General features: G+C 35.3%; 1 protein-coding gene and 1 pseudogene across 2 annotated transcripts; one reads left to right on the forward strand and one right to left on the reverse strand.

The window, feature by feature from the left end:
• Positions 1 to 644: 644 nt before the first annotated feature.
• On the forward strand, positions 645 to 22,385 carry LOC128680829 (phenoloxidase-activating enzyme 1-like). 2 transcript variants are annotated; one of them, XM_053764270.2, is made up of 4 exons: positions 653 to 1,202; positions 8,498 to 8,675; positions 19,886 to 20,073; positions 20,563 to 22,385. In XM_053764270.2, exons 2-4 carry the CDS (start codon positions 8,662 to 8,664, stop codon positions 21,033 to 21,035), a joined length of 675 nt encoding a protein of 224 aa, XP_053620245.1. In that variant the 5' UTR covers positions 653 to 1,202; positions 8,498 to 8,661; the 3' UTR covers positions 21,036 to 22,385. The 2 variants fall into 2 exon arrangements, with proteins under 2 accessions (XP_053620246.1, XP_053620245.1); XM_053764271.2 differs by lacking the exon at positions 8,498 to 8,675 and having other exon boundaries at positions 645 to 1,202.
• LOC135309964 (uncharacterized protein K02A2.6-like) lies at positions 2,887 to 6,341 on the reverse strand (annotated as a pseudogene).
• Positions 22,386 to 25,580: the final 3,195 nt, after the last annotated feature.

Below are 25,580 nucleotides of genomic sequence, written 5' to 3' on the forward strand. Positions count from 1 at the left end.
TATTTGTATCCGACTATTAAATTACAATTTAAAATTATTTACCAGTAAATGGCTTGTTTTACAGAATGACACAGGAACAAATAACAAGTACATAGTAAATAAATACAATTGAAAGATTTTCGCCTTCAGAGGTAATTATTAAGTCAAATATCTATATCTGCATTAAGGCAAAATTTCTGGCACGCACACAAAGAAGGTCAGCCGCCTAACAGTCATATCTTTCGTTTTAATTTCATGAATTGTCTAAAAATTTGCTATATTAGTTCTATTTTTGATTTGATTTGAAGAGAACTGTGTTGTGGTTTATTTATTCAATCCCCATACACTTTATATCACGGACGTAGCCAGGATGATGGTAAAATAACAATGAATACTTTTAAAATTTCTGTTTGTCTGTTCAGAAACGATTTTGATGAGAATTTCATTGAAAGATAGAGGAAGTCAACAGGTAGGCTACTTTTTATTCACGATGCAGGATTAGGATTTATGCAGGAAAAACAAGTGTCCATATATTATCTTCCACGCGAACAAAGTTGCGAGTACAGCTAGTATTTAGTATATTCATAGCATACACAGATGAAATAAATAAATATAAAAAGCTAGCATGGGGGAAAAATCTGCATTAAGGCAAAATTTCTGGCACGCACACAAAGAAGGTCAGCCGCCATTACTATGCTTCAACGTTAGTTTAGGTCGTACTCCGTCCGTCTTATTTATACGCCCATGGTTAAAGTAGTGTTTGAGTTCGTGTCATATAATTGTAATTATTTCAGTTGTAAGTGGAAAAATAGTGAAATAAAAGTGAAAAAAGTGGAAAAAAATAACAAAGTGCCCCATCTCAAAACTTTGCACGCATGCGCCGCCTTATTTATCGCGGTGACCCTCCCACATTTGGATGCGTCTCGCTGGCAGCCGTCGAACGGGACCCCACTCGGACCCCTGGAGTGAAAATCCACAGGAACAAAAATAAGAACTGACCAATAAGCGATTTTCGCTGATTTTTAGACAAACCAGGAGGAGTTTGCCTACACATACAACACCATCGGGATCGCCCCGGGAAGACAAACCAGAAGAGACCCAGACCACCGACCTAGGACTAGGCGTTCAGGAGTAGTGGTCCAAAAACCGCTGCAGACCCCAACGCCAGCGATTTCAGAGCCCTCCACAGCTGAAGTTTTAAGGACTCTTAGAAAATGACAGAGGTAAATGGAAAGCCAATTTACTATTGTATGCTTATACCAAATTTGAAGTCATTCCAATTTGTACTTTTTGAGTAACAAAATTTTTCCTAAGTCAAGGTAGGAAATTTCGTGTGTATTACGCAGTTAGAAAACAAAAGTTAGTAAAATCAGGCGTAAACAAAATCCTGCCATCTATCGGCAAATTTTGGCAACTCAAACTTATCAGAAACATCGCCAAAATTACGCTTTAAATAGGCTTACGTAGACCTAACTAAAATTCCATAGACTCTTAAAATTTTCTACAATAATAATAAAATAAAACTAGCACAGAGATCCTACGCATCCAACAATAATACACAAATATATTTCCCGGGTTCACGCCCGACGGAGCACGCTGCGCTGCGTTGCGGTGGAAGCGCGAGAATAAAAAAGTGCAGAAGTGCCCCCTAGAATATCTTGGCATCATAAAGACTCATTCTGCCGAGTTTATGTCATAAAGAACCCGTGAGTGTGACTAGTGCGTAAACGCGGGCCATTCCTTGTAAACAATAAAAACTTGCTAAACAGAAACCTGTGGTTATTGGGTAGCACTAGTGCGGAACAGCATTGCTATTAAACTCGCGCACTATTTATTCCATAAAGAAGAGCACAGACCATATCTATTTATTTTCACTTTAATCATAAATGAAAGCAAAACCCAAGCGATAGAAATTGCTATATGAAATTGCTATATGACAAAACAGACAAACAAACACCCTTACATACTGGTATTAAATAAACTTAAGTTAATATATATATAAGTTTAATGGACATATTAAATATTAATTTATATGGGTAAAAGAGACAGGAGGCCCCCAGGACCCCAGGCCCCCAGGAGGGTAAAAGAAAGAACCCTACACAACAAAATTAAAATAACTGACTCATCAGCGCTCTTTACACGTTCTGATAAAATTTGAATAGAAAAATTAGGTAAATCTTCTTTTTTGTAGTTTAATTAAGAATAAGGATAGATACACTTTCACCCCTATAGTACCTATACGGGAGTAGAGATAGGGATCGAAAGACACAACGTTTACCACTTTTAGCGTTAGTTTTGATAGGGAATTCTTCAAAATTTCTTTGAGATGAAATGACATGATAAATTATACAAATCTGCAAAAAAATGAAACTATTTACTGATTTCCCAGGCATGGTCTCTTGGGGGAAAATGTTCATATTGATGGCGAGATCCACCCACGTAATGTCACTCCCTGTATGTATATTTCAACTTGCGTAACGTAACGAAAGCTATTCTTTATCGAGTGTGTTATTGTTAACACTGGTGTCAATTTATTATTCAAATCGCCTAAAGGTATCGGACATGACTTTTATGGCTATGAAATCTAGTGGCAAGTGACTACTTGCCTTACTTAAATATACATGGAACTGCATACTAGTGAACTTTTCACTGTCAACCTAAGAGGTTTCGTCACGACGTTTTCTCTCAACCTCGGAAGTGATAGATATGCTTACGGGGTAGACGAGTGAAACACAAGGCTGCTAGTAGCACACTGATATATTTGTAATAACCATAAGGAGTGGTGGACGCGGCCACGCACCCATACTTATCTATTCCTCCCTGTAGTATACAAATACTATAAAAATAGACAACGTACTCTTAATTACTTTATGATTTGGGATTAATCTTAATCAAACTACTCATGGGCTAATGGTTCTCATCAGCAGTCGCTTCTTGATATTCATCGTCCGATGAAACATTATCCGCGTGCACATCAGTCAACTGGTGGTCGGTGCAGGTGATATCTTCGGCCAAAGGTGGGGTACTGGTTTCGTATATGATTATATCATTTCTCCTCCCTCTATGATTGACGTCAAAAAGCTGGTCATCCTGTGGACCCTCACCAGCCTGTTCAGCCGTGGAGGCCGACGTAAGTGGGAGTGTAGAATCTGTCGCAGGCCGGATGACGACGGCGGTGGCAGTGTGCTTGATGGATGATTCTCTAGTAACAAATCTATATCTAGACGATATAAATATCTGCCCGTTGAGTATTATTCATATTATTGTTAATCCCTTTATATAAAAACAACTGATTTCTATGTCGATTCAAAATTTGAGAACTATTACAATCTTTAACTTGATATAAAACTTTTCCTAACCTTTTCATAATTATTCCTTTACACTAAGAATAGTTTTTTTTTTATTTATAAACTTTTTATAAAAAACAAAATATTTTTTTTTCAAACATGGTCTTTTCTATATCTTGAGTATCAATTCACGTACACTGTTTATTATTGGTATCATTAAGACGTAGGGTTTATTAGGTCTAACCTTGACCTCAGTTTATGACCGAATACCGCTTGAGCCGGAGAGAGACCAGTCGCGGTGTGTACGGAGTTACGAAAGTCCATGAGGTATTTCAATAACTTTAATCTTACCTCTCTAACAGTGTCGCATGACAACAAACAAGACTTTATGCCTCTTTTTACAATTTTCACAAAACTCTCAGCTTGGCCGTTGCTAGCCGGGTGGTCACCGGTGACGTCACATGAGAAATCCCGTTACTCATGCAAAAACGTTCAAATTCGTATGAACAAAATGCTGTGCCATTATCGCTCACTATAGTTTGAGGAATTCCAAAGCTCGTATGATGAGCCCGTATTCATAATATAAACTTCGACCCATTTCGAGTATGCATCTACCAATATTAGATAAACTAATTTTTTAATTGGCCCTAAGAAATCAGTGTGAATCCTATTGAAACTGCACGGCGGAACCTCCCAGCTGGCGCTGGGCGGGGTAGGACGCAATTGTAAACCAACCTCGCATGACGCGATCATATTTTCTATTTTCTGGTCAATACCGGGAAACCAACACCTCGACCGAGCTTCGGCTTTAGTTTTAACTATGCCGAAGTGAGAAGAATGTAACTCGTTAAGTATAGTTTGTTGCAAGCTTTCCGGAATAACCACCTTGTGACCTCTCATTATGCAACCGTTTTCAATAGACAATTGCAGCCTTTATTTTATCTTTGTATAAAATGGTCGCAATTGGTTATCATGAATTTTTGGGGGCCAACCCTCTCGTATAAATTGTGGCACTCGGGTCAAAACTACATCTTTATCGGTATGCTCTCGTAGTTGACTGCCATAGTGCCGTCTGTAACGAAACAAACATAAGTGGCCCGGTCGCATTTCAAATCATTGTCCTGTTCGGTGCAAGCGCACGCTCGGGACAAATAGTACGCGCTGTTATCACCACTGCGAATGTATTCAATTACATAATTATACCCGCTAAGGAACAGTGCGTATCGTTGTAGCCTATTAGCCGATACCTCCGGTATTCCCTTATAGGGGCCGAAAATAGATTCCTTATGATCAAATAGGCTTCTGATCCTACCGTACAAATGTGGAACTGACGTACCCCATAAATCATTGCAGCTGCTGTAGCTTCTTTTTGAATCTGTGCATATCTTTTCGCTGCAGAATTAAGCGTGCGAGAGGCAAACGACACCGGTCTCTCGACGCCATCTGGACTTACTTGGGATTTAATTGCACCTAACCCATTTGGTGATGCATCTACTGTTAAAATAATCTTAGCGTTAGGATCAAAGTGAGTTAAAACCTGTTCTGAAGCAAGTATCTCTTTCATTTCATTAAAAGATTTTTCATGAACCGAAGTCCAGTTCCATTTACGACCCTTTCTCAACAAGTCATACAATGGACTAAGTATACTAGATGCGTTTGGAACGAAATTCCTGTAGTAGTTAACTAGCCCTAAGAAAGATTGTAGCTGATTTACGCTTTGAGGAGTCGTAGCCTCAACCATAGCTTTATTTTCTCTGGTGATTTTTTAGACCGTATTTTGTATCGATATAGCCTAGATAGCTAACTTCGTCCTTAAAAAAAATCGCATTTCTGTTGCTGTAAAGTCAAGCTTGTCTCCTCCATGCGTTTCAGTACTGCATGAAATCTCTCTTTATGTTCTATCCTGTTCTTCCCAGTAATTAAAATGTCATCTAGCAGGCAGAGGACACCATCCATGCCAGCTAGGAGCCCTTACATGGCCCGCTGAAAAATAGCCGGCGCGATGGCTAGATCGAAAATCAGTCGAGTATATTTATACAAGCCACGGTGTGTATTGATGCAAGTTAGCTCCTGCGATTGCTCATCTAAGATAAATTGGTAATAAGCCATTGACAGATCTAATTTCGAAAATTGATGACCTCCGTAAAGTTTAGAAAATAATTCAGTAATAGTGGGAAGCGGATATTGTTCTATAAGTAAATTTTTATTAAAACTTACTGAGTAATCGGCGCACAATCTAACTGACTCATCACACTTCAACACTGGCACAATCGGCGATGCATACTCGAAATGATCAACAGGTTTTAAAATACCTAAATATGTGTTTATTACTTATTAAGAAAACTACATGAGTCATATTTATACAAACCAAATTAAATGTTTGTAATTTGAATTTTCCAAAGCATTTAGATTTGGAACAAAAGCTGTAGCGATATATAATACTCATTAATTAAAGATTTTGCACTCATAAACGGTACGTGAGCTTGAAGATACACAGATAAGAATGAGATGACTCATAACGGCAGAAATCGGCGATCAACGTCACTTGAGTTTTTCTGCAAATTGTGTTTCATTCATGATTATGTAAGTATTATCTTGCGGTGGGAGTGTGTGGCAACGGTATGGCGGTGAGTTGGATTGGTTGGTCGCGTCCTCTTGTAGTATGTTGGTGATGGTATGTTCCAAGCTTGTGGCTTAGTACCTACAACGAAATGTTGTAATATATTCTTAGTATGTGTTATATTATATGGTTTATTAGCGAGCCTAAACCTTCGAGAATAAATTGCATCACATAACACCTATCTATACACGTGCGATGTTGACACGTGATTAAACCCTACTGCAGAAATATTTTTAAATTACCAATGCATTTTTTATCTATGTCGGCAGTTAGAAAGTTCATTAAAAATTAGATGTTATTTTAAAAAATCTGATTTTCTTATATAAAAACCCAATTTTCTTTAACATCTTCCGTTCAAAAGTAGGTATACAAGCTTAAGTTAGAAGTTTATGAAAGAATTCTGCCCGTGAGTCGTGTGCCGGAAGGTCCGCGGGCTCACCACACGTCGCCGTCATTACGTGTGACCTAGTTTTATAATGAACCTTCTTTCTTATCGAATATGTTATTGCTAATACTGGTGTCAGATATTCAAGTAATCTAAAGGCATCTGCGACATGACATTCACGACTTCGTACCGATACACGCTAGTAAATTAAACTAGCAGCAGGTCCTTCATAGTCGTATTATTCCTCATGGCTGAGGGTCGTGGTTATTACGTGGAATGAAACACACACAACAACTTTCTTGGCATTATTAATGGAGTGGTTTGCCATTGCCTTCTCCATTTAACACACAGGTTAATAAGAATCAACCAGTGTGCAGGTTTCCTCACGATGTTTTCCTTCACCGGAAGCACGTGGTGGACGATGAAAACTAGTATACATGAGTCAGATTGGTATATACAAACTCATGTGGCACGAGTAGGATTCTAACCTGGGACCTTTCGATCCACAGGCGGGAGTCTTAACCATTACACCACCACCGCTTCTTAACCAAGTAGACCAATCTAAATCTGAATCCCAGGTCTCGTATAGTCAGTTTGTATACCAATATACAAAATCATGTGGCACGAGGCAAAAAAAGGTTATTAACCTGGGACCTATCACGGTCATAAGTGGTTAATCACTGGATCACCACCGCTTCTATAAAATTAATAAATTTAAGAATAAATTATTATTAATTTTGTTTCTCCTTTTGGAATTCATGGCATATTGTCCGGTCATTTGAGAGGTTTGCTTTGGACAGTTTTAATAATATATATTATTAATACTTAAATACACACGCCTTGCAATATAAAATACGGATCTTAATTTTGTAATTCAGATAGTTGATGTTACAAAACATGTTCGTTTGTTTCCCAATACAGGATTCATTCGATATCCTATTAGTAAAAGTAAAGTACAAAAAATTACGTCATTCATTAAACAACTAACAAAGACAAGCGGGAAATGTGGAAAATGCCGAATAATAAATAAAACGACCGAACGGACGAATAGATAAATATTTACATCCTTATTTTTATATATATAAAACATAGCTCTCTGCTGTGTACGTCTGTCTGTCTGTCTGTTTACGATTAACTCAAATATACTACACGGATTTTCACGCGGTTGTCACCAATAGATGGTGTAATTCCTGAGGAAGGCTTAATTAGTGTGTAATTTATTAAGCATGTTTTACCCGAGCGAAGCCGAGACGGGCTAAATTTAGGCTCCACATGATTACGTTATCATGTCAAATCAAACGGTATTTCTTTTTAGTTGTTATTACAGTTTTTTGGGACAATAACAACAGTGCCTTCAATTTATATGTTAGTCTAACTAATTAAGTACATCATAGTTACCTATTAATATTTTATAAAATATTAATTACTCTTCATTATGTATTAAATTTAAGTTTATCGTATCATTTATTTCTTTTTCTTTTACACGCCCCAGCGGCTTCGCTCGGGTAAACACATTACAAATTATACCTAAACCTTTATCAGGAATCTCACAGTCTATTGGCAAAAACTGCATGAAAATCCGTGCGTTCCTTCACCGGAAGCAAATGGTGCACCGGAAGCGAAACCTAATTACTAATGCGTTTATATAAACGACTGATATGCAAACTCTTGCGGCAGAGTAGATCGAAGGATGCGATGTGAACTTGAGACATTTCGATCTCCAGAACACAACCTTGATTTTATTTGACATCGAATCTACCTCAGAGGCAGTCGTGTCGCACGAGTCGTTGTTCATTATTCATTCATTATTGTGATAAAGTTTTATTGTGATTACTAAAGTTTTAAACTTTACCTTATATTTAATTTTTACTAAGTAACTAATTTTGAGTTAGCTTTCTTTCAAATAAATATTATTTCTTGTGAATGATGGAGTGGAAAAGTATTGTGAAATGTGATGCAAACATGAGACATTATGAAAGTTTTATTTTTTTAATATTGTTTTTTGTGTGTGCCACTGCGGTAGATTTGCAAAGTGGTAAGTACCTACCTAAAATTTTAGCCGTATTCCAAAAAGGAGGAGGTTATGTTCGTATATATACTTTTTATATGTGTGTTCAACTATGTCTCCGTAAATTGTGGACCCATTTACAAAATTTCTGTTTAGTTTGAAAGCGTATATTCGCCGTGTATTCAGTTTGAAATTATATCAGTACTAACTTATTCCAGACAAGCCTTGCGGGGTGGTGGCCAGCGACCACGCTATTCACCAGCACCCTTGGCTGGTAGTTCTGGAGTACCACTACAGGCGCCACAGCGGCGGCATCCGGTGTGGAGGCGCCCTTGTTGACAGCCGACACATTATCACGACGGCGAACTGCGTCGTTTTGGGCATGTTTCCCATCATGTAAGTGTATTTCTTTGATAATAACAACATGCAATTTGCACCGGGGGGTTTGCACGGGTGCAACTTGCATATTATATACAAATACACCTTCCTCTTGAATCACTAAAATCAAATCTATTAAAAAACCCGCATCAAAATCTGTTTCGTAGTTTTAAAGATAGAGAGATATAAGAGAACTTTTATACTACATAATAATTATAATGATTATAATGTAAGTAAAAACACTTTATATCACCAAAAGAACATACAAGAATACAATTTGAACAAGTCATCTAGAACTATGTAACATAGGCGGCCGTATCGCTAGAGCAATGCAATCTCCTCCGGGCTACCTCTACTTGGACTGTCTAGCGTGCAGACATCTTTATTTTCTCTCTCATGCTCGTATGTCCTTGGTTGCATTGGGGGCTGTGACGTCGCTGAAAGCGATCAGAGTTAAAAGTTAACCCTAAAGTTTTGAAGATTCTGCTGTGATTTTACCTGCCACCTGCCTGACTTCAACCCTTCTTGGGAATACAGTTGTTGCGTCGGCTGTCAGCCATGTGTCCTTTAGATTGTACGACATGCACGGTGGGATATGAAGAGGTCCTATTTGAGGGCGGAACCACATGTCCGTGCCAGTTATATGTTACTATCTCATCAATGTGGCTTAGCTAACATTACATACAGCTTGACCATTAAAGAAATGACAATAATGAGGGGTCTAGATTCTTCGTGGATGTCACATTTTTGACGTAAAATGCTGAACAATTTTGTATGTAAAATTTTTAGTTCAACTTTATTTAATTCCTACAATTTATTTTAAATAGGTGTTATCAGTTCATATGACGGTAATAACCGGTTAATTTCACCATTTGATTGTCTGTGATTGTGTATAAAATTAGATTCTAACCTTACAAATGTGGCGAATTCTTCATTATGATGTGACGCATAATGGAAAGTAGGTAACTGCTAAAACATGGACGCATATCGTCAGGGCAACACGTGACTATCCTGACATATTCGGCATGATTTCCGTCACTAAATAATTAATTTGTCTTCTTTTCTTGATGTCAGATTTTATTCATGTCGCCTAAAGGCAGCTGATATGACTTTTACGACCATTTACCTCTATCGAGTGACATGCAGTCGCATACATCCAAGAAAACTAAATATAGTGAACCAGTCTCCTTACGAGATTTTCCTTCTTTGAAAGCAACTGGTGGTGTAAGAAAATTACTATACCTACACGAGTCAGATTAGTAAAAAACATTTGGTTCAGTCCTAACTGCTGGTCCACAACCGCTTCCTTATCCATTATTGAATCTGATTAACCTAGGCATACTTACATTATTTAGTAATTCAAACTCAAACTCAAACTCAAATATCTTTATTGCAGTACAAGGTGTGGCACATACAATACATTAGTTTCAACAGTTTACCCTTTCAGGCATGCAATATTAGCGTTATGTACACATATAACACACTATATTTCTATATATGGATACGTGCAGTACTTACAAATTAAACTGTTTGAACAACTTATAAGTACTTTGTCTTTGCACACGATATAATTATTTATGGAATACATACCAATTTATTCTCGTAAGGTACGAGTATTATACTCATAGTATTCATCCAAATTATAAAACACATGGTCTAATAACCAAGCCTTAAGCTTCAGTTTGAATAGTTTGAATAACCACTGTGCCACCGAGGTCGTCGAAATAATAATAACAACTAACCAATGTTCAGGTCGCTGTTAACGGGGTAATAACAGACTATATTTATGTTCATTACAGAAATTTATGTTCACATGTGCCTTGGCTAAGTTTTGAAAAATAATCGTGAGGCAAAATCGAAAGAATTGTACATATTTTCAATTTCAATATGTTCCATGTAAATAATTATGTTTATTTAAATAAACATATATATATATAAATATATATATATATTCAAATGGATTGCACTTTTTCACATCATATCCTAAATTAAATGATGTTTACCAAAGCTATAAACTACTAGCATTCAGGAAAGACCACTGCTGAGGAGAAATGCCGAAAGAAACTCATTCAAACAGTGTTGGTAATTTATAGCTTTGGTAAACATCATTTAATTTAGGATATGATGTGAAAAAGTGCCTGTGAAGGCCTAATTTCTGAATAAATGATTTGATTTTGATTTTGTCGGATTTTGGAAACAGAATGGATACATTTGATATTTACAGGTAAATGGTTAGTACATTTATTCCAGAAATATAGGCACTTTTTTATACACTTCATTATTTACAATGGGAAGATACAAATCATTTTTATATAAATTTCTTTGGTTATCTCTGAGATCCATTTCAAGCATACTATATGCTTTAAACTTAACAATCCACGGGTTTTTTAATGAAAATCCAGATTTTATAACAAGTAGAGTAGAGAATGACGTGTAGTGTTCAGAAACATATCCGTGCAACCTAACCATGTTTCAACCTGTATTTCTTCGTAAAGTCGAACTAACCCAACCACGAAATGTTTAAGGTTCATGGGCACTTATCAAATATTAGGTATTTAAAAATACAACTCATTTGCTGGTAAACCTTGTTGATCTGTGTTTCATTTACAGTGTTATAATTATTGAATGTGTACAAAAGGGGGCTGTCAGGGGTGGTGGATTTTTTTTCGGATTTGGAATTTTTTTTTCATACAAACTTTGGTCGCTATTTTGAGGGGGAAAACGGGCTCGCAGGTGATCGCTGTCATGGACGATATTGTAGGGGGTGACGATTGTACCCTGAAACTGGAAGAGTTTTTTTTTTCCAATGCCCTGGTTGCCTGCGAGGCCGCAGGCCGAGATGCGTGGCGAGGCCAAAGGCCAAACCACTTGGAAGCCGCAGGCCGGGCCACTCCTCCACACTTTATACATGGATGACATCCTACTTTTCTGTAACCCAATTGTCCCGGAAACATCCGACTCGACTACCGAACCAATCACAAAAGCTACAGCCGCACGACAACGCGCCCCCACGCAAGCCCCCACTCCTGCACACTTTATACATGAATGACATATGCCAACTTTAGGTAACACCTACATAATATACTACTACCTATCATTTAAATAAAAATGACGGAGTGGTGGTTTATATTAAAAACAGCCTTGAGGCTGTTGTTAATGAAGTTAGAATAAATCAAGCGTCTTGTCTTCAGATAAACGTAAATTCTAATATTTTGCTAGCCATATATCGATGTCCATTTAACTCCAACGCAAAAAATATTATTAACTCCTTAGATAATTACTTAAAAACTATAAAATCGAATGAAACTATTATAATAACGGGAGATTTAAATATTAATCTTATACCTAAAAATATAGAACCTTTAAATGAAACTAGCAATAGGAATTATTATTTAGATATGCTAGCTTCGTATGGAATAATGTCTGGACATACATTTCCAACAAGATCTGAAACTTGTTTAGATCACTACATGCTCAAAATTTCTCAAGTAAATCAAGCAGCAAAAATCGCAATTTTAAACACCACAGTTACAGATCATTAAGCTATATTTCTAAGTTTATCCTCTGTTAAAATCACGAATAATAGTCACAAATACGTTGATAGAGTTGATTATAATAAGGCTATTGTTAACTTATACAATAAACATCTCCAAAGTTTGTTACATTGCAATGATCCTAATATAGTCACAGAAAAACTTATTAACCTTTTAAATGAATCTCTCAGTGAGTCAAAAACTACTTTATATCTTCCAAGAACAAAAAGAAACATCAAACCATGGATTACTCTGGTATTTTACGCTGTATAAAGAACAGGAATAAAATGCAAAACAAGCTTCGACGGAATCCGGATAATGATATATTGAGAATAACCTATAAACGGTATCGTAACTTTTGTAACAATTTAATAAAAAAACTGAAACGTAAATACGAAAGTAAGCAATTGGCACAATCTTTAAAAAATTCTAAATTACTCTGGGATAATATTAAATCCATTATAAATCTAAAATCAATTAATTCGTAAAATACTGAATTACTTAAGAGTGAAAGAACTTCCGAGGAATCTGTGAACTCAGTAAACCACTATTTTGTTTCAGTGGGAAAGAATCTTGCCGAATCTTTTTCTGAAGACCCTCAAAAACAAACAGTGCCTAACATCCCAAAATCGTCTTTTGTTCTACTGGAAACAGATGAACAAGAAGTTAGAAATGTACTAATGGATCTAAAAGTAAACAGTACTCCCGGTTGGGATAACATTACAACCACTTTTATAAGGATTGCTCATGAACTAGTTGTGCCTATAATTACCCATTTGGCGAACCTTTGCTTTCAGCAAGGAGTTTTTCTAACTTAAAACTCTCAGTGGTAATACCAATTCACGAGGGTGGTAGTAGAGACGATGTCAACAACTACAGGCCAATATCCATCTTACCTATAATTTCAAAAATTATAGAAAAACTTTTGAATGCCCGGCTAACTTGGCTTCTTCAACAAATTTATATATATTATTATTAAATTATTATTCTATCGAAGTCACAATTTGGTTTCCGTCAAGGAAAATCCACTGAAGATGCCATACTACTCGTAGCTTTAACATCACTCATTGTAGATGAATTGGATAAGGGCAACAAGTGTTTGACTGTATTCTTGGATATAAAAAAGGCCTTTGACATTGTCTCTATTCCCACTTTAGTTCAAAAACTAGAAGACATTGGCATTAGAGGCACCTCCCTAGAATTATTTAAAAGCTACTTGTCAGATCGGCGACAAAGGGTAAGGATAGGGAACTACATAAGTCAAGATTTAGATATTAATTACGGCGTTCCGCAAGGGAGTGTATTGGGGCCAACTTTGTTCCTCATATATATCAATGAGCTTACAAACCTGGAACTTAAAGGTGGGCAGATTTTTTCCTACGCAGACGACACTGCATTAGTGTTTACGGGTAACTCGTAGAATGCTGTGTTTAAACTTGCGGAAACTGGTCTATCTAGAGTATCTAATTGGTTATATTCTCACTTGCTGACCCTCAATATATCAAAAACAAATTATATATGTTTTGCAAAAACTAAAAAATCCAGCCTCAAAAATAATATTGAACTCAAATTACATAATTGCGATTCTAATGATTTGCCTTGTAACTGTCCTAAAATAAATAAAGTAAGTAATACAAAATATCTAGGTATTTCAATTGATTAGCGTCTGTCTTGGCATTCTCAAATCGAAAATATAAATACGAGAGTCAGAAAATTGATCTGGATTTTCAAGATGTTAAGACATGTTGCAAATAAAAAATTAATTAATCAAGTTTACACTGCTTTAGTTCAATCAGTCATTTTATATTGCATAACAACATGGGGAGGAGCAAATAAAACAAAATTTATTGAAGTAGAAAGAAGTCAGCGCTGTTTACTTAAAGTAATGCACTTTAAACCCTTCAGATTTCCCACAAAAGAATTGTATTCTCAATGTGAACTTTTAACGGTTAGACAACTTTACATTTTACAAGTTTTGCTAAGAATGCATAAAAATATACCATACAAACCATGCAGAACACATAGAAGGAGAAAAGATAAAGTAGCTAAATGTATTTACACGAAAACGAAATTTGCCGCGAGACAATTTACTGCTCAATCAGCAAAGCTTTATAATAAAACTAATGACTTACTAGAAATATATCCTTTAAGGGCTCGAGAAGTCAAAAAAAGAATTTCCAACTGGCTAAAAACTCTTGACTATAGCCAAACAGAAGCATTCATTAATTAACTATATCAATACATTTTAAATATATTAAGTACACATACAATTTATTTATTTTTAAGTTTTATACATATATATATTTATATATACATATAGATATATAATATATTAATACATATACAATAAGGTTATTTATACTTATTTATTTTATTTATATTTAGTTATTTGTTATATATATTATATTAATCGATAAGTACTTAAATTTTGATTTGTATAACGCAGTGATTAGTGTAACTTCCAAATGTATGCTATGAAAGAGTAGGACTCTCTGACACAAGCATATTTTTTGCTTAATAGAGAGTCCTTACAATATGTATCTTTGTACACTTTCAGTTAATGAAATAAATGAAATTTTATTATTTATTTTGTTAAAAAAGGTTTTTCTTTTATTTTTTATAAAAATTTTTGCAAACTGACGCTGTTATTGGCACTGTAGACAAATCTCTGTGATTTAAACAGTGTTTCTTTCATTGAAAATGTATTAAACGCCTGGTTTATATGGGAAATAATAAAATGAAAATATGTATATATTTTTAACTAGCATTTGCCCGCGCCTTCGCCCACGTTTAATTCGTGCGTCTGCTCATAACCTGTCAATATCTCTGGTTCTAAGCAATATATCGCGATGAAACCTATACAAGATTTTGAAGTTAAATCATCAGCTATGCTATATAACTGAGAAAACCGCATCAAATTACATCCAGTAGTTTTTGAGTTTTAGGCGATCAAACATAGCCCACTCACTTTTTTATTATATATGTATGATAATGGTTGGCGAATAAATAATATGTAAGTATATGACGTAATATTTCTACTGACTGCCATCAACATGATTATAATAGTATCATGGTGGTAGCACATTCACTATCAATGTCTAGACGGACCGGCCGTCTCTGCTATCTCCATTGTACACAAATAAAACATTTGAGTCGCGATCGGGAGATCTGACGAAGCTATCACACCACCACACGTCATGATGCCAACATTATGCGTTTTACGGGAATGGCTGAGCTGAAAGTATTGCGAATTGTTGTACTTTAACCCGTATCGTGCTGTCGTGGGAGAATGTTAAAATAGAACTGAGTAATAAACAAGAACATTTGAATGGAATGCGTGTGATAGAATTTGACGGTATAATTGTGTAGGTATATCACATGAAGGTAAATAATCCTTTAGTCTTTTGCAACAGTAACAAAACTGTATGCCTAACTATGTAAATTTTTTGCCGAATAAAGTTTTTCTTTCTTTCTTTATAAAAAAGTTGTTTAAATAGTTGGTCTATAATAAATTAAAACTAGCGTGTAGTGGTAATGAAAATAATTATATTGAACTTCCAAAATGACAAATCTTAATTTTACATATTAAAAACCATCGGCGGCAATCTTATCTGTCAATATGAGAAAATATTTAAACCTAGAATACATTTTGATTTATTCTTTTATTAGTGGCCAGTGTACTGAATATAAAACCTGGACATACCGCCCGCCAAGGACATAATTGCATAATGTCCTTCACCAAAATACCGCCCGCCATGCCAAAATATGGATAGAGATGCATGGCAGATGCTTTCATGTCCTTGAAAGTGGAATCATGTTGACATCATAAATGAAAACTCAAAAACCTTTAAAAACGTGCCACAACTAATTATAATAATATATAGTGTCCGTAATATTCAAAAGCCACCAATTAAGGACAATAAAATAAATGAAAGTACTTACTTAGTGCAATATTAAAACTGTACCTAAATTATAGATGCCTATAAAATGAAATATCCTGGGAGACAATACCCTTATAAGCATTACAATAAATTTTAAACTGATAACACTTTATGAAACCTCCGATGACACGGGTAAGTAACAATCCTTATATTTACTAAAATTTATTAAATGTTTCTTAAAATAAGTATTATTTTTAAACAATCATAATAATACCGACATCAACATTACATACCTATCTAAAAGTGCCTATACTTTTCATATTCCAACTCTATGCATGGGACAGCAGACCTGAAGCTGCGAGGGATGATGGTAAGTAGTTTTACATTTAGGTTTATTCATACCAATTTCATAAACCTTCCTACATTTATCACTAGATTTATAAAATTTAACACTATGTTGAGGTCCTTTACAAAATTTATCTAACTTACAGCCTTGACCAGTAACCTGACAAGGTAAATTAGTCACGGGCCTACCCCTGACATATTGGGTGCCTAGTTGGTAATTACATTTATTATAAAAAGGCTTTTCTGATTAAGGTCTCCTTTTTACAGATGGTCTAGCGGCAAGCGATCGATTCTCTAAAGTGGAGTGCATCACAGCTACATGAGAAAGACGATGTGAAGATACCTCTTCAGCCTCTACTTCTTTGTGGACTGTATCAATAGATGACGACACACCCTTCCCCTGGACCTTACAATGAGACACAGAAATACTGCAAGGGTGAAGTAATGTGTGGTGTCGTCCCCTACAAAATTTACATTTAAATATACATTTACAAAACCTAGCTGTATGATTTAATCCTAAACATATAAAACACAAGCCCTTTTCCTTCGCAAAGCTACGACGTGAGTCGTTAGACAGTTTGCGATATTTTATACAATAACTTAATATATGGGGCTCTGTACAATATTCACACGACTTTTTACACTCTCTTATATGAAAAGACGTCATACGTCTTACACCTCTGTCATCACTGGACAGCCTGGGGTTATCCTCTACATTTTCCAATCCTCGGAAGCTGCTCGTTAAAAACTCCGAAAACTGCACTAAAGTAGGAAATTCGTCTGTACAGTCAGACGAAACCTTAAGTTCCCACGCTTTCCGAGTCTTCAAGTCTAATTTAGCACTTATTAAGTGTACTATTAAAATGTCCCAGGATGAGACATCAATATCCAGGTTTTTAATAGACTCTAAACAGTCTAAAGTCGTGCTTATCAACTCCTTGATACCACTAGCCGATTCAGAATTTGAAACCTTTTGACTAAATAACCTATTCAAAATTGCATTTACCATATACTTCTTATTATTATACATACGCTCAAGCTTATTCCAACTGGTTAGGTAATTATCCGAAGTTATTTGAATGTTTCGTAACAGTTGTTCCGCTTCTCCCGATAAATGGCCTTTAAGGTAAAAGAACTTCTGTGCATCATCCAAAGATGAGTTGTTATGCGCAAGGCCTAGAAATAAATCACGGAACGTCTGCCATTCAGTATACTTTCCTGAGAAGGTAGGTATTTTAAATTTAGGCAACTTAAGCTTGACCGTACACTCACTATTGGTTTGGTTGTTAGTGCTCACTAGATTGGCTAATGAATCAATATTTTTATTAAATCTAAACAGCAACTCTTTTAAATCCGTTTTATACAATATATACAAATCCTCAACCTCTTCATACATACTTTGATTATAATAATCCGAACTGTGTAGTATTGCCTCACTTACTGTGGTTATCAATTTAGTATGTGTGCTGTTGAATAATTCCCGCTGCTTTTCTAACTGTTCTAACATAATTTCTATGTAAGACACGGTAATACGTTCCTTAGGTATCTTATTATAACTAGTCTGACCTCTGCAGATTTTCTGCTTAATATCAACTTGAAGAGCCAGTAAGGAATCCATGCTTATTAAGAAATATGTACAAATTAAACCAAACAACTAAATGAATTCGCAATAACAGTACCTAGTTACACAATATATACACAACGCACTATAAAACTAAATTAATAAATGTACAGTACATAACAAAATATATAAGTAAACATAAGTGAAACCTCATTTAAAATCTACGAAAGTCCGACGTGTCCACACAAATCCGATATGAGCTGCTCTATTCAAATCTGACACTACACAAACAACTCTTCATCACCACTTGGGACTTCCGAAATGTAGATAAACAAATGTACTTACAATTTCTCACTTGCTTGTATATCACTCACTAATGCAGGCCAAGGTTACTGCAATCTCAGTCACTTCCAATCGCTAATCCAAACAGTTAAGACGTATGTAAATCCGAGATGTTTGTTCCTCCTCCGGGAATCGAACTCCCGGCCGCCGTATATACCTCACACTGTATCGCTCAATCCTCTTCTTGACCAAACTTTCCTTTGCTATCCATCAATATAAGCGGTCCGACGCACGACAACATCAATTTGTTGTCCCAATATCAAGCGTACAATAGTGTACCACTACACTTTTGAACCAACCGTTGCTAGCATAAATATCCGACTCGCGAGGACCAAATGTTTAAATAGTTGGTCTATAATAAATTAAAACTAGCGTGTAGTGGTAATGAAAATAATTATATTGAACTTCCAAAATGACAAATCTTAATTTTACATATTAAAGACCATCGGCGGCAATCTTATCTGTCAATATGAGAAAATATTTAAACCTAGAATACATTTTGATTTATTCTTTTATTAGTGGCCAGTGTAATGAATATAAAACCTGGACAAAAGTAATAGGTAGGTATACCTAAGAAAGAAAGATTATACCTTCATGGTACTTATAAAATTATCTTGACGGTAATGATTTGGGCAGTTTTGGGAATAAACCCCGGTAACTATCTTTACCTGCCTTATAATTATGTAAAGCTGCTTATGAAATATGATTTAAGCAGAATTAGGGATCATAGTACCTGACGCTCATGAGGATAAAGCTTTACTTTGTAGAACTAAGAGGCGAGTAGTCCAAACCAAACTCACGGAGTTCCAACAATATAACTACAATCTTCTTTCACAATTAAACAACAATAGGAACACCACACACTATTTCATCTAAATGGACGGCGGTAAAGATGTAAGGTAGCTTAAGCACAGCGATAGCGTCGATGGGCAAAGAAGGCGACGAGCGGACGGTGCAGCAGTCATCTAGATATATGCACGCCACAACCTCAATCGATAACGAAAAATGAAAAACCACTTCAATGTTTGCTATTCAAATAGCAATCTTTAATAAAAATAGCGTTTGATCGGACTAGAAATTACATTTGAATAAAAACAAACACCAGTGGTTGGAAAACATAGGCACACTAACTGACACTGTTTATATTATAACAAGTGACAAGGTTTGGAATATAATTTAGGATCAATTCAAGATTACCGTTGTCTGAACTAAGCAGAGCTTGTATCTCAGTACACCAATAATACTAGTGTTAGTTTAAGCGAACTCTCTGTCTTTGTTGCCTTTAGTAAGCTATTGTTGCCTGTCAGAAGCCATGGCTATGTGTTCTTTAGTCACCTCGTACGACATCCACGAGAGTATACACAGTGGTCCTCATAAATCAGTCGACACCTCACATTAGGGACCAACACTGTTTTAATTAGTTTCTTTTGGCAATTCATCTCTGCAGTGGTCGTTTCCGAAATGCCAGTAGTTTGTCCCTTTTTGAAAAATATTAAGTATATTGATTAAAATATGATGTGAAAATGTGCCTTGTAAAGTCTATTTTCTCGATTTTGATATTTTCAGAATGCTACCTCGGCTGGGAGAATACAACATGTCTTCGGACCCTGACTGCGATGGCAACATCTGCGCAGACCCTCCGGTGCGCATGGTCATCCAGAAGATCTTCGTGCACCCTGGCTTCCGTAAGGACAGGAAGTTGTCAGGAAATGATCTGGCCATTCTTGTGTTGGAAGTTGAGGCGCCTTATACAGGTAATTATTTAGGCTTAACGACGATTGTAATCTAAAATATAAAACTAAACTGCTAGATAAAACTGCCTGAAGTTATTTACCATTGAGCCCTATTCACCAACAATTGTGGAAACTTTACTGATGTGTGTTTATGACACCACTATCGCCATCTGTCATGGAGGAGCCGGCAACATCTCTGATCAACGAGTTGTAGGATCCGCCCCCCCCTAGAAGTTTCCGGCACATACTTCCCCGACTACGGAGCTTGAGTACCTTTTGTATTACAAATTTATAATTATTGTAATTTCTATCAGAAACGTATGAAACTCTCGAGTAAAGGAAGCTCATTGAAGACGAACCTCTAATACTGCACAGTACATGTTATTGTATTATTATTACTTTTATGTGTAAGACGATTATATGTATACGATTGTATAGGGACAAGTCACACAGATTGAGTTTAGTCCAAGGTAGTAGAGAGAGAATGATCAGGAATTAACACTGTTTCAGATTTCATCCGGCCAGTTTGTTTACCCAGCGGAATCTTAGATGATCAGACTTTATTCTACGCTTCTGGTTTCGGAGCGACGCCATACGACGTCAACTTTTCTGAGGTGAAGAAGAACATTCCTGTACCATACTACCCTAATTGTTGGAAAATCTATAGATACTTAGCAAAAGATTTTATTTGCGCTGGTGGAGTAACAGATTTTGATACTTGTAGTGGCGACTCTGGTGGTCCTTTGGTGAGAATGGGTGAAAGATTCGAAATTTGGGGCGTCACCAAAGGTGGACATAGTATTTGTGGATCGCAAGGCGTACCCGGGTTGTATACAAGTGTTATGTATCATCTAGATTGGATTAACAAAATCATTGATATGACTCGTAATAAAACTAGAAATGACCATAAAAATTTAGGGTTACGACGAAGTGGCTCTATTTTTCTTCTTGTGATATCTTTTGTCACTTCAGTATCTATATAAACATTTTGAATAGCATGAAATAAATTTGTAATTTAAGAATTGGTATTCTTAACAAAAAAAAACAAAAAAAAAACATTATTGCTTTGTTAATTCTCATTTCGCATTTAAGTAATTATTTATTTGTATAAAATATATTTTTTTGCTCTTGGTACGCTTTATCTGTAAAGTTAGAGATTTAACTGTACAGATAAAGCGTAACGATACCTATACAGAAGATGTTCATACGACTGAAACATATTCGTCGCATGAAAGGCAAAACTTCCTAACCGACACAATTTAATAAAAAGGGTTGTAAAACTAAATTCAGTCATAAGTTTCCATACTGTTTGTTTGTACAGTTGTTACAGTACTCACTAGTACGGAGGGAAGAAATAATTGTTTAGACCACATAAAAGGCTGTGAATATGTTTTCTTAGAGGATCACTCACTCACTACGATGCAATACTTGTAAATGTTTGTTTTCGTTTAGAGATTGTTTTCTTTTAAAATTATTAATTAATGTTAGTAAGAGTAAGTACACCAAAGTCTCACTGCGAGCTTTTTATTTTGAATAAATGTTTTTTTTTTATTATTTTTATAAGTCATAGTTATAGTTAAGAATTAATGAAACATGTATGAATTAAGTATGTATGAGTTTCTAAAAAAAAATTAACTTGAATATATCCTGTGATGAGGATGAGATGTGAGATGATATATAACAAAAAAGTTTCATTCAAATCCGTCCAGTAGTTCCGAAGAATAGCGTGTACAAGCAGACAAACAGACATATAGACAGACAGATTTTTGTTTGTTGTTCTGTTACTATGACTCTACCGCATAGTTTTGTTTTTGAATAACAAAAAATATTAAATCTTAATCAGAACAGGTCCTACTTTCCTTAATACTCTCATGATTTACAAATCTCTTAAATTAATTAAAATTATGGGGCATCAAAATACCTAATAATACTTCTTCGAAATGAATACTCGTTTGAAATGTTTGAGATTATTCAACAAAATTGTTTAACAGCCTTGTTTTTGTATGTAACAAAAATATACACTACTGATGAAGGTAGTGTAATATTATTTTTCATTTATAATATAATAATCGAATTACATATCTGCAAAGAAGCTACCTACCTCATAGGTATATAAACCGAATTTAATTAAATGTAAAGCAATGTTTCATAAATACTGGATTATTGTTTGTGTTTAATTTATTTTGTTATTCTTGTAAGTTACACTTGTAAGAAATGGTAACTAATTTATTTTGTTAGAACCTGAAGTAATTACAAAATGCTTCAAAAAGACAGAAGTTCCTTGTCTAGTTACCTATGGTGAGGAGTTCTGCATACTTCTGGAAAAAAGAAAATATTAAACCGAATAGTTGTGCTCATATTTCTAAATTTCAAATAAATAAAAAATACAGCTTTATTGTTTTGAAACAATAGACTAACACATACAAAAGTTGTTGTTGAAAATGTTTTGATGTGAATAGATTTCCTTGACTTGTACTTACCTATATAAAAATAATAGATGCGTATACACTTCTTGTTTTTATAAACTCAAGAAAATCTGTTTTTTTTTGTATAAATATTATGACTATATTATTATTAGTAACTCTTCTTGTTTAATTCTTATTTATCTGTATTATATATAATGTACCTGTTGACAATGACAATGTAACAAAAGTCTGAAAATGATATGTATTATTGTATTTATGAAACATTTATGAAATTATAGGAAAATAAAAGATATATATAAATTATATATTCACTTAATTCGATTTTCACTTACTTCTTGGCACACTTTTGAGCGTTGATTTTGATATACTGTCGCTATCCTCCGACTCTGAACACACTTGGAAACTGGTTTCTGAAAAATACACTATTATGCGTTCGAATTCATATTTCTTCATAGTCGTGTTCATTCCTCATGGCTGAGGGTCATGATCATTGCGTGGAATGAAACACACTTAACAACCTTCTTGCCAATGGAGTTGGTTGATGTTGCCTTCTCCATTTCACACAAAAGTTTAAATCCAGAGTGTAGTGGGTAGGGAAGGTAACCACCTTACGATGTTTTCCTTCACCGGAAGCAAATGGTGGGCGATGATAACTATTACGCATTAGTCAGATTGGAATACAAACTCATGTGGCACGTAGGATTCGACCTGGGACTTTTCGGTTCACAGTCTTAACCATTACACCACCACCTCTTCAAATTAGCGTTCAAATTAGGTATGCTTAAAATTCCACATTTGCAGGAATTCCAATCAAAGTTCTAAGTACGATTCTAACGCAATCGAATTTTATGTTATCAATAGTATTCATCATTTTTTTAAAATGTGGCATCGAACCTTGAACATTTGGAGTAAATCAATGTCTGAGTTCACAATCGAAAAAGTCCGATCCACCGAATTGACCGATCTAACATTTTAGAATGTCGAAATGAATTTGCTTAGACTGAGGTCTGAATTTCGACAGGGTCTCAATTTCGAAAAACACTATTTCGACTTAAATTGTTTAGACAAAACACATTACTTATGCTGCCGAAGTGGGTAAAAAGAGCAAATACGCGGGTCTGGGGGATACGTACATGTTTTTACCTTTCGCAGTGGAGACAATGGGTCCTTGGGGCCCTAAAGTTAAAAAATTTTTGAAAGAGATTTCAACACGTCTCATCGAGAAAACTGGTGATCCGAGATCAGGTATTTTCTTTGCTCAGCGTATATATAACAGTCTGGCAGTACAGCGAGGAAATACTGCCTGCATTCTGGGCACGTTGCCTCGGTGCGGCGCGTTTGAGCAGGTTTTTTTATTTGTAATTTTTGTCTTATTTTAATTGTATGCGTAGATTATGTGTAGTGACATTATAAAGACCAACTATTTCAGATATCTGGCAATTTTGTGCCAGATGATTGTAATAGTTGGCTAAATTATAAGCACTAATTGTAATTACTTTAAGATCATCGTAACACTTGGTTGGCGAATAAAAATACTCGAGCGACAAAACACATGTTCGACTAGCATTATTTCATCAGAAACTACTTCGACAAGACACACCTTCGAAAAATACTACTTCGACAGAAGCCATTTCGAGATGCACTTGTTCGGCAGATTTTATTTCGACATAACTTACCTTCGACAGTTCATTGCGCTGAAATGTGACAGAGATATGAAATACAACTATAAATAATAATCAGTCAGTTTAATTATAATTAAGTATCACATCTGTGTAAAGTTTTATCATTTCTTCAGATAATTAACATAATATCGATAGTCAGGTATTTATTAGTAAAATCATCAATACATTTTCATAATTATTATTAATTAGACAGGTGAGTAACGTACGCTATTCCGCTTAGAAAAGAAACTGTATCATTTCATTTATTATGGTAAAGCAAATGTTAAAGTAAAGCAAAGCAAAAAGTGCGCCCCCTTTCGTATAGGTACTCTAACCCGATTGTATGTTTCCCAAATAAAATACCTAAAATAAATTCTACATATTACTAGACATTTTTATACGGACAAATCACACAGATTGAGTATAGCCCAAGGAAGGTAGAAGTAGAAGAGAAGTTGCCTCCCCCCCAATCCCCCCGCGCCGCGCAGAACGCCACGAAACGAAAATAGACAGCTCTAGGCTAGAAAATTCCGATCAAAGTCATGGACGTATAAAAAATAATAAATGTCAATGACATATGGACCGGTGTTCCCATTATTAGAAATTTAAAATCTCCCAAAAGTAGGGGAATTGGTATGACGTTGCGTTAATCCATTTTAAAATTATAAAAAGCATACCTAGCATTCAAAAAGTAGACTACAACACAACAACAAATTCTAAAAATGTTTAGCTCCATTTGTATCCGACTATTAAATTACAATTTAAAATTATTTACCAGTAAATGGCTTGTTTTACAGAATGACACAGGAACAAATAATAAGTACATAGTAAATAAATACAATTGAAAGATTTTCGCCTTCAGAGGTAATTATTAAGTCAAATATCTATATCTGCATTAAGGCAAAATTTCTGGCACGCACACAAAGAAGGTCAGCCGCCTAACAGTCATATCTTTCGTTTTAATTTCATGAATTGTCTAAAAATTTGCTATATTAGTTCTATTTTTGATTTGATTTGAAGAGAACTGTGTTGTGGTTTATTTATTCAATCCCCATACACTGTATATCACGGACGTAGCCAGGATGATGGTAAAACAACAAAATTTCTGTTTGTCTGTCGTTCAGAAACGATTTTGATGAGAAATTCATTGAAAGATAGAGGAAGTCAACAGGTAGGCTACTTTTTATTCACGATGCAGGATTAGGATTTATGCAGGAAAAACAAGTGTCCATATATACAGCTAGTATTTAGTATATTCATAGTTTAGCACAACAATTAATTACACAGATGAAATAAATAAATATAAAAAGCTAGCATGGGGGAAAAATCTGCATTAAGGCAAAATTTCTGGCACGCACACAAAGAAGGTCAGCCGCCATTACTATGCTTCAACGTTAGTTTAGGTCGTACTCCGTCCGTCTTATTTATACGCCCATGGTTA

The sequence above is a fragment of the Plodia interpunctella genome, chromosome 25 (assembly GCF_027563975.2).
Source record: "Plodia interpunctella isolate USDA-ARS_2022_Savannah chromosome 25, ilPloInte3.2, whole genome shotgun sequence".
Taxonomy (NCBI): Eukaryota; Metazoa; Arthropoda; class Insecta; order Lepidoptera; family Pyralidae; genus Plodia; species Plodia interpunctella.